Source organism: Halichoerus grypus, chromosome 12 (genome assembly GCF_964656455.1).
Source record: "Halichoerus grypus chromosome 12, mHalGry1.hap1.1, whole genome shotgun sequence".
In the NCBI taxonomy this organism is placed as follows: domain Eukaryota; kingdom Metazoa; phylum Chordata; class Mammalia; order Carnivora; family Phocidae; genus Halichoerus; species Halichoerus grypus.
The window spans coordinates 38,364,699-38,377,378 of record NC_135723.1 but is presented as its reverse complement, the minus strand read 5'-3'; the positions used below and the strand labels follow the sequence as shown (position 1 = coordinate 38,377,378).

General features: G+C 42.7%; 2 protein-coding genes across 4 annotated transcripts in view; one reads left to right on the top strand and one right to left on the bottom strand.

Annotated features, from left to right (window-relative positions):
* COL1A2 (collagen type I alpha 2 chain) overlaps positions 1-12,680 on the bottom strand; it is a 35,773-nt gene that overhangs the window by 7,693 nt on the left and 15,400 nt on the right. The window contains exons 21-39 of the mRNA XM_036123357.2: positions 12,432-12,539; positions 12,015-12,068; positions 11,815-11,913; positions 10,824-10,877; positions 10,280-10,378; positions 9,824-9,877; positions 9,294-9,347; positions 9,090-9,143; positions 8,740-8,793; positions 7,697-7,741; positions 6,431-6,529; positions 5,135-5,242; positions 4,343-4,396; positions 3,358-3,411; positions 2,609-2,662; positions 2,458-2,511; positions 2,255-2,362; positions 1,821-1,874; positions 889-942 (exon numbers count right to left, since the gene is read on the bottom strand). Coding sequence (XP_035979250.2) covers positions 889-942; positions 1,821-1,874; positions 2,255-2,362; positions 2,458-2,511; positions 2,609-2,662; positions 3,358-3,411; positions 4,343-4,396; positions 5,135-5,242; positions 6,431-6,529; positions 7,697-7,741; positions 8,740-8,793; positions 9,090-9,143; positions 9,294-9,347; positions 9,824-9,877; positions 10,280-10,378; positions 10,824-10,877; positions 11,815-11,913; positions 12,015-12,068; positions 12,432-12,539 — 1,314 coding nt within the window. The remainder of the gene's footprint in view (positions 1-888; positions 943-1,820; positions 1,875-2,254; positions 2,363-2,457; positions 2,512-2,608; positions 2,663-3,357; positions 3,412-4,342; positions 4,397-5,134; positions 5,243-6,430; positions 6,530-7,696; positions 7,742-8,739; positions 8,794-9,089; positions 9,144-9,293; positions 9,348-9,823; positions 9,878-10,279; positions 10,379-10,823; positions 10,878-11,814; positions 11,914-12,014; positions 12,069-12,431; positions 12,540-12,680) is intronic.
* Positions 1-12,680, top strand: part of LOC118555280 (uncharacterized) — an 83,774-nt gene that overhangs the window by 64,825 nt on the left and 6,269 nt on the right. The gene's annotated exons all lie outside the window — the stretch shown is intronic.

The window sequence follows — 12,680 nt, the reverse complement described above, 5'->3', positions numbered from 1 at the left end:
TGTAAAGCAACAAAATGCTACCCTGGCCATTGGGGGGACCTGTGGGGGCTTTGTCACATTCCTCGTAATGGAGAGAGGCAACTCCCTGTCCTCCTCCTCTGGAGCCTGTAATAAAGTGACTGACTGAGGTCGAAGCTGGGGCCAATGTCCGTGAGGAGAGGAAATGCTGTGCTACCAGGCCCCCGGCGTCTTGGGGTCAGAACTCCAGAGAGTGAGAAGAGTCAGTCGTAAATGAATGGGACTTGGGGTTTGGGAAGACCCTGCTCATTTCTTTGTGAAGATAGCTGACACTGGCATTTTGTTCATCATTGAGGAATCACATGTGTGCTCCACTAGGTTTAATTAAATGCCTACAGGAAGTGAAGATTTTTCTGTTATGAACCTGTAAAAGGGTTCCAAGAAATCAACATCTTTGCTGTTTTTTTTTCCCTGAAATCTTAACCAGAAGACTTAATCCTTGGTAATTAATTAAATTCTCTTGAGTCCTGACAGGAGAGTCTGAATCAGAATTAAATTAGAGGCCAAACCACCTTTAAATTCAGGAACAATTATACCTGAACAACGGAGGCAGAATGTTGGCCATAAAGGGTAATTAGATATAGAAATATCTGATATGTGACTAAAACTGTTCTGTTTTTTATTTTTAACAAAGAGACCATGCCCCTAAAAGGGGACTTGTGTTCACATGAATAAAAGCCTCTTAAGCTGATCTTATAAAATATAATTTGTGATGATTTTGCCTTAATGGTTCAGGAAAACTGATTTCAGACCAGGAAAGTAATAGCAAAATATTAGTAGCGTGTTTCCAGAGAGTTTCTTACCAGTTTCCTACTAGAGGCAAGGCCTTTTGGGTAGAGTAAATGAGATACTTTGAAGGGATTTACTTACAGAGGGCCCAGGAGGACCAGTCCGTCCAGCAGCGCCAGGAAAACCAGTAGCACCCTAAGAACCGAGCACATGAAAATTCCACAATCAATGCCAACTCTAGGGATTTGGGTGAGATGGAAATTTCTCCTCTGGCCAGTCCTCAATACACGTGACCAAGGATGGACCAAGGAGTAGCTAGTGGTAGCCCCATACCGGGTATTATTTAACAAGGACCCTGAAGGCCCTCCATCTCTGCACCTCTCTCCTACCAGCATGCCCGGTTGCAACACCCATATTTTGCATTAAGGCTCTGATGGTCCCTTTTGAAACTCTAACATATAACCTGACGGTTGTAAGAATAAGAAGACAAGACACCATGCCATTATTACACGTTGATGTGTATACAACAGGAACTATCTTAACCACCTGGAGGGGTGCGAAGGACATGGACACTGGATAAGTACTTTTGTTTCCAGAGGAAGGTACAACCAAAGACCAGGAGTATTAATTGCTGTCCAATGAGAGCAGGAAGGAGTCAGTGCAGTTCATTCCTAGGGAGGTCCGGGTCCTGAAGGAGTCAGTATAACAGCACCGGGCGCCAAGAGAAAGGGCATGGTCAGGCAGGAGAAGGGGGGCATCAGTAAAAGGATAGGGGGTACCAGAGAAATTATTTTTTATCCATTTCACAATTAAACAGCCTGGGGTTAACTTTGGTTATTACCTCAGGTGAGGTGGTAGCAACATACACTGCATTGAGTTCCAGCTGGGATTAAGTTAGTAGCCCATGATCTAACGGTAACTTCAATATCAGAATTTCTCTGAAAGAAGTGAACTTGGATCTCAAGAGTCTCCTTATCATAGTTCAGAATTAACCAAAAATCTCCAAACTTTCAAGTTGTTTTTAATAGATTCTAAAGAAAGTCACGTTATCAGAGTCCACTGTGAATACTCACAGGGGGGCCGCCATCCCCACGACTTCCAGCAGGACCAGGGGGACCATTTGGACCCTAAATGGAAACAAACAAACAAAAAAACATGGAGTCAAATCACAAGACAGTTCTTATAAATGTTGCTTTTTTCTTCGAAGGTATCATTCCCATGTCTATGAAAAGCCAATCCAGAAATTAAAAATGATGATCTGCGTCATAAAATAAATGTCCTTCAGTGTGACCACCCTCATGGGGCTATACCAAAGAAGTGAGATGAGACGTTTATGAAATGTTTACAGATTATAAAGTGGAATGCAAATGTTAATTCTTATTTTTTACATCATCTTCTATCTCATATGTTCCCGGGATACAGCAGGCACTTGACTGATCTATGTTGAATTGTTGGGTTTCCTGGGTACTGACACAGGCTGTGTTGACCACCAGTGAATTCAACTTACAGATGGGCCAGCAGATCCGACGGGGCCTGTGGGACCGACGGGACCATTTTCACCCTTGGGCCCCTTGGTTCCTCGCTCTCCTTTAGCACCAGGTTGACCCGCAGCACCCTGGCAGAGAGGAAGAGTTGGCGTCAGGCGTTCCAGCTCATTCTACTTGCCAGCTTGGGATCTTTTCGGCTTAACCTGCATCATAGGATACTCACAGCAGGACCAGCAAATCCATTGGGGCCAGCGGGACCAACCTCACCACGTTCACCCTAGGTGGGAGAAGGGGTTTAAGAATGTCACAGCGATCTTAGCCTCGTTAAGGTCTGAAAGTTCTGAGTGCCCCAGGTGCCCCAGGTTTCCACTTACAGGGCTACCACGAGGACCGGCAGGACCGGCAGAACCGGCAGGACCGGCTTCACCCTATAATGGGACCAAAGAGGAGTTTGTCAACGGGCTTCACACCGACGCTCACAGAGGAGGTGGGGAGAGGTACCGGTGGTAGAGAAGTGGGCTTCTTGTCAGAGTTTGCAGTGTGTGTCAGAAGGGAAAACTAATGCACATCTCAGGGAGTAAAATAAAATGCATTCTCTGTGCTTAATGTTGTATTCATTTGGGGGGGTTGAAGTGGTATTGGTCATACACTTGCAAAAACACGATAAATCAGTGCCCACAATACGAGGAGGAGGACATTTTAATTTTTAGATGGACACAGAGCTGATCTATTTGCTGCAATCTGTGCAGTACAATAAATAAGGTCTATTTTAAGGGGACTATTCGATGTGAAATGGGCACACTATGTATTTTATTGATTTTTTACAATTGAAGGCTTTGAGGCAGCTCAGTACATTAGGATATCGTTAATGGGCAACAGGGAAAGTCTTCAAAACAAATGATAGGGATTAAAGTATAGATCAGCTAGCTGGCACATCTCTAGGAAGGGAAAGAGAACTTTAAACACACAGCATTTGTTTCCTGCAGCCCCATCACAACAGATAGGTTTTTAAATAAGCAGGCTTTATACCAAGTCATAAAAATGAACTGCAGGGGCTCTCTGGGGCGAGGGCGGGCAGGAGACCCTCGATGCTGCGGCTGGCTCCGTGAAAACACATGCTTACCCGGTCACCAGTGGCTCCAGCAGGACCAGGGGCACCCACAGCACCAGGGGCACCCTAGCACCGAAAGGAAACGAGTCTTATTAATTACACCCCCAGGCCATCAAAAGTGACCCTGCCATTCGCCCTCGCTGTGCTCAGACCGTGACCGAGCGCTGTCACTGCACACTCGGGGTGGACATCGAGAAAGCCTTTGATGCACTTCAGTTCTAATTGTCAGAACTACCAGAAGCGGCTCTCGGGAGGAAAGTACCCCAGTGATCAGAGGGGATGGAAATGTGGAAGTCAAGGCAGGTTAGGAACTGGGGAGATCCCGAACTCTCTGCTCTTGTCAAGCTCCCCGGAGAGCAGCAAATGAGTAGCCTTGTCTGAAACCGCCAAGGCTGTGGGATTCAGAGAAAGGACGATTTTCAATGTGCCAGAGTGAGTTATCAGCTCTGAGGGAGGGGAGGAGGAGAAGAGCCAAGGTAGCCTACGGCCCGGAAGAGCCATGTTGCCAACGCTCGAGGTAGCGTTATTATCCCTTCATGGGATGATCTTTGGCATCTCCGTGGCATTAACAGCTAATCACTGGGGCTGCTCTTTGAGTGGTAAATCTTAGGACACGCATTTGAATAAATGGGACCTTTGTTAGAGGTTCTGGATTCTGGCTTCTTAAAATGTAAGAGTTATTGTTTTTTTTTTTCTTCCCCAAAGTCCTATAATAAACAATCACTTAAAAGTTCTATTAAACCTAGAGCTTTTGGTTTATAATTTGCACTTGGTATAGTTAACACTTAGGAAGGTAGAAAATTATTCAGGTTATGATTTTCAAAGGGCTAAGTTCTGTTGAATCTTTCTTTTGGAACATGTTAAATGATCCAGGAAGGAAAGGAAGATTCTTACTAAACCTGGATCCTCCTTTTGTCAGTTCTGTTTTGGAAAGCTGCTCAACTCGAGTGAAATGTAAAAACAACAACAATCTAAGTACAAACAAAATTCTACTCACACGGGCCCCATCTCTGCCTGGGTTACCAACTTCCCCTCTGAGACCAGTTTCACCCTGAAAGTATAAAGCAAGAGCAACTTTTGGTTTTCCGGCCACATTTTTGAATCAAAGTGTATCTGCAGTGTTTTTTACAGAAAATCCTATACACCTTCAGTCATTTAACGTTTGGCAATGTCGAGTCCCTACTCTTCTCTAGGATGTTGAAGGAGAAAAAAAAAAAAAAATATATATATATATATATATATATATATAAGGAAAAAATAATTCAGGGCCCTCTCCAGATTATTGTTAAATATTCTTTTCTAATTTCCAGCCCGTCTTCTGCAGCATAACCAAGCAAGGTACAAATTCCTGGGGACGGAGTGACAAGGCAACCTCACAATGGGCTCCAGCACCCGCTCTCTCTTACGGCGGAACTGATGCCGCGGCACGTTGGACAGCTGTTCAGCGTAGCTCCTTCCCGTTAATTAGGGCCGGATGAGGCAGGCTTGTTCGCGGCATTAAAATGAGCCTCATGTATTACTCAACACCATCTGTTTGCGTGAAATTCCATGGTAGCAAGCAATTTGGCCAGATTAGTGAGTTTAGAAATGCGTAGGTGCTAGGTGGCAGAGGGAAATGGGTAGAGATAGATATCAAAATGCTACCAGCCCACCTACCAAGAATTGCAAAAAAAAAAAAAACACCAAAAAAACCAAAACACCAAAAACCAGACCACCAGACACCAAAGCCCAGCCTGCTTCGCTAGAGCTCCTCAAGCGCACGTGTTAAGGGCCAGCACTGAGAGCGTACCTTCTCGCCCTTGCCTCCAGGTGTGCCGGCAGCACCCCGCTCTCCTGGGAGGCCGCCGGGACCAGATGGACCCGTGGAGCCCGGAGCACCGAGCACACCGGGTTCACCCTGGAATCAAACACACATGAAATCAATTATGTCGGTGGCAAAAGAAGAAAACGAGGACCCGAACTCTTGAAGGATTCCAATTTAAACATTTAATAGATCGCATTCTTGCCTGCTTAGAGACACAAAGGAAGGCTATTGAAAAGCAGGGAGACTGTAACCGAGGGAGATGTTATTAATGACACTGTGGCTGAAGAGAAGAGAAGTGCGAGTGGGTGGCGGCGAGTTTTCTCTGACCCGCTCCTGGTCCTCTTCAGGCAGGCAGGCACGGCAAAGAAGAGGCCCCGGACAATAGGAGGCGCAGAGTGAAAAATGTTTGCCCACAAACCTTTTTCAAGGATAAGTCTCTTAGCTCACACAGGAAATGTGGAGAGAAACCTCGTCAACTGGGGAGATGTTTACATTTTAATCTCCTTAAGAGTGGGGACTATAAGCTTCCACTTTATATAAAAACCCTACAATTCCACATCCTTCAGACCTATTGACTAACTTCTAAGAGAAAACTCTTTGAGAGTACCATCCTCCGGACCGTGTTTTCTTGTTTCCTCTCTCCGTCTTAGCTTTTTATTTTTTTCTGATATCCTTCCACCTACCAACATAGCTTTTTGCAGGTAATCCTTGCATTTCCCCCCCGCCCCCCTGCAAGGTAAGAAATCAGGAGTAATAGGAAATGCCTTCTCTTTACTGTGGTTAAAGTAATCTGTTTTTCAGAAATGTGTCGTTCCACCTATTTTAAAATGTAAACCAGATTCTATTTTGAAACTCAAATTGTCAGGCTTATGTTTTGGGGAATGAATGTATTGTCCAGTTAGTTTTCACCTCTCTTACTATTAAAATTTGGACTACCTTTGGAAATTTTACTCTCTGAAGGAGGATGGTGAGAAGGTGAAACTTTGTTCTTAAAAATAGTGTCCAAATGTATGTGATGTTTCTAGATTAAAACCAAAGTACAAGCAGTGTGATGACACGACAGTAAATACCCATACTAATTCATTTATGTCTGTAGAACACTGGGACTTCCTTTCTTTTGGAATAATTCAAGTCCACTGGAAATCAGATTGTCATTTACTGTGATGGAAATCATCACAGAGTAGGAAATAAAAAAATCTGAAAAACAATTCATTTCCTATTGTAAACGACCTAGTTACTCTATAGTGGGCCAAAGCAGCATGAGAGAACAGAAAATTTTACCTTGTTTCCATCGGACCCAGGGGGTCCAGAAGGACCTCGGCTCCCAATAGGACCAGAAGGACCAGCAGCACCACTTTCTCCAGGGGGCCCACGCTCCCCCTGTTAAAAAAAAAAAAAAAAAAAAAAAGAGAGAAATTAAAGTGTTGCACTCTTCATAGCTTTCAGAGATACCATTTTACACATCAGAGTTCATACTTTTTAAGCTTTTGAATCCTGTTTCTGCCATTAACAAATTATAACTATTTTTCCTTAATTTCTCTACCAGCAAAATGAATGGATGGGATGAGATAATCTCCAAAGTCTCATTCAGCTTTAATGTTCTGTGGCTACAACTCCAGAATGTTTTTCTTCTAGAATATTCAACCTTGGAATTCATTCCTTTTTTTTGGCTCTTTTTGTAATAGATCCATAGGTAAAAATAAATGCCAGTTATGCGTGGTATTCATACGAAAGATTGTGTCGTTTTAGGAGAATAGCAATGCTAGGTGTAGATAGGATTAGATATTCTCATAGCTACCCTCCCTTTTTCTAATCTTATGCAAGAACTGATGTAACAGTTATAATACTTAACAGGATATACATGTGTATGTGTGTCTGCATGTGTATATCAATCTATCTACCTATCTAAATTTCTCCCAATTGCATATCAGTATCACCATGACAAGGTATTCCATGGGCCAGAATATTTAACACGTATGTAGTCCACATTGTAACCGTTTTCAAAGGCCCTTGTTATATTTCTGGTTCTATGATACTAAATTTGTTTGGGCATCCTAGATATATGGTAACTAACCATGTAACAGGATACTTGAGGGGCAAACTCATCATTCCAGTTATTCTAATGACCACAGACAAACTAAATCTATTTTTTTGTACGAGCAGATTCATGATTTCAGCTTTAGACTGAACATCAACACACATTGCAAAAATTGATTTTAAATCTCAGTAAGATATTACTTTTCCTTGTCAGGTTGAGCCACTTTCATAAATACATCATACTTGTCTATATAAATTACTGAATATAATACATGTATTAGGTCATTTATGTTTCTTGTAACTGCGTGGGTTTTGGCTAAGAAATATGAGTAATTAAATAAAAAAAGTCTACTTTCAATTAGAAATCAAATGTTCTCTACAGATTATGTTTGACTACAGAAGAGTGTCAGGAACTTGTTGCAAGGTCATCAATAGCTTTTAAGAGAAAGCACTACTTGTTTTAAAAACACATTGCCCAAAGTTTATGAAAGTAAATTAAAAAACACTTACTCTTGGACCAGCAGGACCAGGGAGACCAAATTCACCAGGGAGACCCTAGGCAGAACATGATACAGAAATAAATCATGAAATGTATATATGTTCTCGAAATCCACTTATGATTATGATATTTAGATAAGTTTCGAAATAGCTGAGCAAAGCCAGCTTACCCTCTAGCTCCCTGAGCACATAAAAGTACAGGGCTATGAGGAACAAGAGAGTTTGCAGGTGTATACGGACAGACACAAAAAGTGAGAATTCCATTGATACCAAAGATATTTCTATGCTAGAACCTGATATCAGAAAATTTAAGTTTCTGTTACTTAGTTTATTATAACTTTAAAAAAAATGACAAAACACACTATCTCATTTGATAATATGATAAATAATGAACAATATCAGACACTGCCTATTTTTAGTTATATAACAGACTGCTTTCTTAATAGAAATGATCATATTCTGCACATTACCTAGTTAATTGTATACCCAAGTGTATCTCCTTTATTACTGACCAGCTGTCTCCTTAATGTGCCCCACTGTTGACAAAGGAGACCAGGCCACAGAATGTAACTGAATTGAGGCACATTCATCACAATTACCAGAGAAAATGACTCAGAACTCCTGCCCTGACTGTGGCTAGCAGTGTCATGTCTGAATGCCAAGAAAAACATTAAACGCAATTTTTCAGGGTCTAGTTTGATGGAAAAGCAGTGCATTTGCTTTTTCACCATGGGAAAGGAAATTTGCATGTTAACGTTACCAAAAACCATACAAAAAGTAAGGCTATTAAACGGAATGTTCATTGATATATTTTCCTTTCATAATGCAGTGTTTCATTCAGTCTTTAAAACAAAGGAGTTGTTATTCCAACGAGAGAGCACAGAATAACTGGGTTTATTCTCCAAAGAACCAACTTAAGTAGAACGCTATCATTAACATATGAAATACGAAGTTTCTTTTTGCATATTATAATTGCACTGCAGTCAGGCGGTCGCTATTGGGTGGGGAGTGGAGTCCCAAGTTTCGCTAAGCCTACTATCCCTTGTTTTACTCACCCTTTCTCCTGGTTTGCCAGCTTCACCAGCTGTACCTGCGGGGCCAGGCAGACCCTAGATGGAAAAAAAAAAAAAAAAAACCCACAAATTTCCATCTTACGGCTCTTTTCAGAGGATTTGCTAATAATTAGTTTTTTCTGGATACTATCTGATATCGACATGATCACGAACTATTCTGTGTTATTAAAGAGTTACACAAAAGTTTGCCTTGAAAAAAGTGGGCCCTTCTTTACTTCAGTTCTGAAATCATGCTCTGTGTGCTGGGGCCGGGGGGGGGGGGGGCACAGTGCGATGGAGATTGATAGCTGGCTAGTCTGACCAGAGGCAGTATTCTGTCTCAGTTGACTTACCTGGAAGCCTGGAGGACCAGCGGGACCTTGTTCACCTTTTCCACCTTGGACACCCTAAAAGTAATAGTGAAGATAGCGTTAAGTAGAGACGTATGCCCCCATTGCTGTCTACCTAGATAACGTTTGGACAGGAAGAAAGATGGTCATTTGGCAGGACTAGATTCATTCAGGGCAGCAAAGGACAAGAATGGGAGAAATACTCACCTGTGGTCCAGGAGGCCCCTGAGCACCATTGTTTCCATCAGGACCTGGAGCACCCTACAATAGGTCACAGAAAGGCTCAGCGTTACCTGTGAGTCAGACAGTTTAAGAAGACTCGAACCCTCATGCATTACTTTCTCAACGCGCATCATCTTAGCATGACTCATTGTGGGTCCCCTGCCCAAATACCAACTTTTGGTATGGCTTGTGGGAAGTCCACGGATGGAGGGCAATTTATGAAGGCCAGAGAATGCTACTAGCATATGCATAGCTTTTTAATCCTAGAATAAATTAAATAAAAATCAAATGCGCCCATAAATAATTTTGACCTAAGACACATTCTGATTTGTTAGAGCTCCATCCACTGCCTTATAAGTGTGGTTGAAAAAGAAAAAAGACATTTTGTGACAGTAAAAGGATCTTTGGGGATGCCATTTTGAAAAGAAAATGACAGAATTATATCAGATGGCCTCAAAGGATGTGTGTTTCCTAAGTGAACACTACGTGGGCAGATACTTGAAGTCAGCACCTACCCGAGCACCAGCAAGACCAGCATGACCTTTCTCACCAGCTTTGCCAGGATCACCCTATGGTAAACATTAAAAAAAAGTACACACTTCATGTCAAATTAAGCATGACAATTCTGACATGTCAATTTCTCGCTTGCTTTGCTTTTCCTTTCTTTTTTAAGGTTCCTAGTCTTTGAATTCCATTAGCTAAGGCACGACCCATCACCTTGCAGCTCCAAGTACAAGGCGGTACACCTGTGTCCGCAGGGGCGCAGACTCCAGAGACGGATCCCCATCAGGTGTACAGTGTATACTGCAGATCAACTGTTAACGTGCTAAGGGGCTTGCAGTGTTCTTGTGTTGAAAGGGAACCCCCCCCCCGGCCCTTGAGGTAGAGTGGACCAAGGATAGCAGAGAAACTGAGTTTGGGTGAAAGGCGGCACAGAAGGGCCGAGGGAGGAGAGGGGGTGGTGTTCTTACGGTGGGGCCTTTGGGTCCAGGGAATCCGATGTTGCCAGGCTCTCCTCTTGCTCCAGATGGGCCAATCGGACCAGGCCTGCCGTCAATACCAGGGAGGCCCTGAAACCAGAGTTTGTGTAAAGTTCACTCAGCATCGACCGGGGTCTCCCGACCTCAAGCCTGTGATGCTGCCACAGGATGAAACAGAATCATTCTCTGAACGCATAGAGCTTCCTGGTATAAAGTGTCAATAAATTATGAATCCATTTTCCTTTTCTAAATAGGATGTCAGTACACACACAACCAAGTCAATCTCGTATGTACCCAATTCCCTCCTCGTCACCCTCTTCAATTTTCCCTGCCATGGTTTTCTTTTTCCTTCCCTCCTTCCAGTCCTGCATTCATCTGGACTCCATAATTACAATCTATTACTTTGCGTTCCCAGATGATGTATGTGGCTGATATTTATTTTCAGTGTGTTCATGTATAAATAAGCCACAGAATAGACTTGATAAGGGTGCAATAAGTGTCCTTGAAAATATAATGGAAAATGAGCAAGTCTTACCATGGGACCTTCTTTACCAGCTGGGCCAACATTTCCAGGGGCACCAGGAAAACCCTGTAAAGTAAATGAGGATGCTTTCATGTCGGCACTTTAACGCACATACTCGAGGCTCCAATTTATTAAAATCTCACAAAAGCACTCCCCCCCCCCCACTTCTTGTTTGTTGCCTAGGGTAAATCATTAGGGGTATTAGCCACTAGCTGGGAGGTATGAAAAGAGCTCTGAAATCTTTCTTCTATTTTTTATGCCTTTCCTTTCATTGGAGTTTAGCGCAACTGATTCATTTACGGATATCTCAAGAAACTGTGAAGCAATATACTATATGGGCAAAATGTATCATGTTATTTACCTCATAATAGAAAAACAAATACTTTTAGTAAGCAATTTGCAAAGTGGATTTTTTATTGCTATATTTGGTGTCTTTATTACTTGTTTATGGTACAATTACAGATGATATTCATCCATAAGAGATAATGAAGGCAAAAAAAAATAAAAATCACTCTATTGCTATGGATTAGAGTGTCTACGAATCTAAAGGTCATTTCTCCACGGCTAGTGTGATGCTGAATACATTAAAGCACTTTGTGATTGCTGGAAAAATGATTTCACTTATGAGTCTAATACACTGATAATGTATAGTCCTAATACGTTTCATGGACACCTTATATAAAACTCACAAATTGAGATAAAAGATTCATGCTGATAGGAGAACCAACCTAATTTGGATATATTAAAATAAATCTATTCTTCCAAAAACCTCACAGCCATTGGATCAAATAATAAATAGGAAATTTATGACCTAACCAAATCTGTAAAAAATATCTCTGGGCTTTGATAAAGTTAAATTAAAAAGGCAACCATCAGCAAATCTACTAACAGATTTACTTTGGATGATTGTTTTTTCTTTTTTATTGTCTTCAAAGATTAATCCTCCCTTTCAAAAAGGAAACAGTGCCAGGTGTGACTTGCTCCGCTTCACTCTGATACTTACTCGGGGCCCCATGAGGCCAGGCTCTCCAGGGCGACCAGAATCTCCGTTGGGACCTCGGACACCAGCAGGGCCGGTCGCACCACGAGGGCCAGGAGGGCCCTATTCAACAGAAGGGAGAGGGGAGGATGCTGAAGCGAAGGACAAACCCACCAAAAGAAGCACCATATTCCCTGCCCGGGAGGGAGTAATGGACAACGTACCATGACACCAGCTCTGCCGTCAGCTCCAGGAAGACCACGAGAACCAGGACCTCCCTGTAAGAGATTACACGAAACAGGAAAGACTGGGGAAAACCCTTGAATCCAATAGGGCAGCGTTTATTGAAACATGGCTGCATGCCAGAAATCCTGATGCCCTGAAGGGAGAGATACAAACAAAAAACCAAGCCAAAAAACTTCACCCAAACCCCGAAGGAATGTGTGGAGGAGGCAGGTCTACAAAAGTAGGTCAACATCGTTTCCAGACCAAATTGAGAGTCACTGATTTAATAAAGCAGATGGAAAGCAGATGCTGCCTTCGTCTAGAAAACGCACTCGGTGATTCTGACCAATTCCCAATGAAAGGGTGTCATCAGATCCCTCTGGTGTGTCGGGGCATCAAGAGCATCTGGAACCTACTCTCAGCCCAGGAGGTCCAGAGGGGCCAGTGGATCCGGCTTCACCATTGGGGCCTCTCTTTCCTTCTTCACCACTGGGACCGGGAGGACCTTGGGGCCCAGCAGAGCCCTGTTTCGTGAGAAAAGCAAAAGAGGAGTGAACGGGAAAAATCATTCTTATGTCCTATCCAGCCAGAGAAAAAGTAATCCCCTTTTTACAAAGTAAAAGTAGGACTTTTTGGATCAAATAAGGAATAAATCCATAAAACTG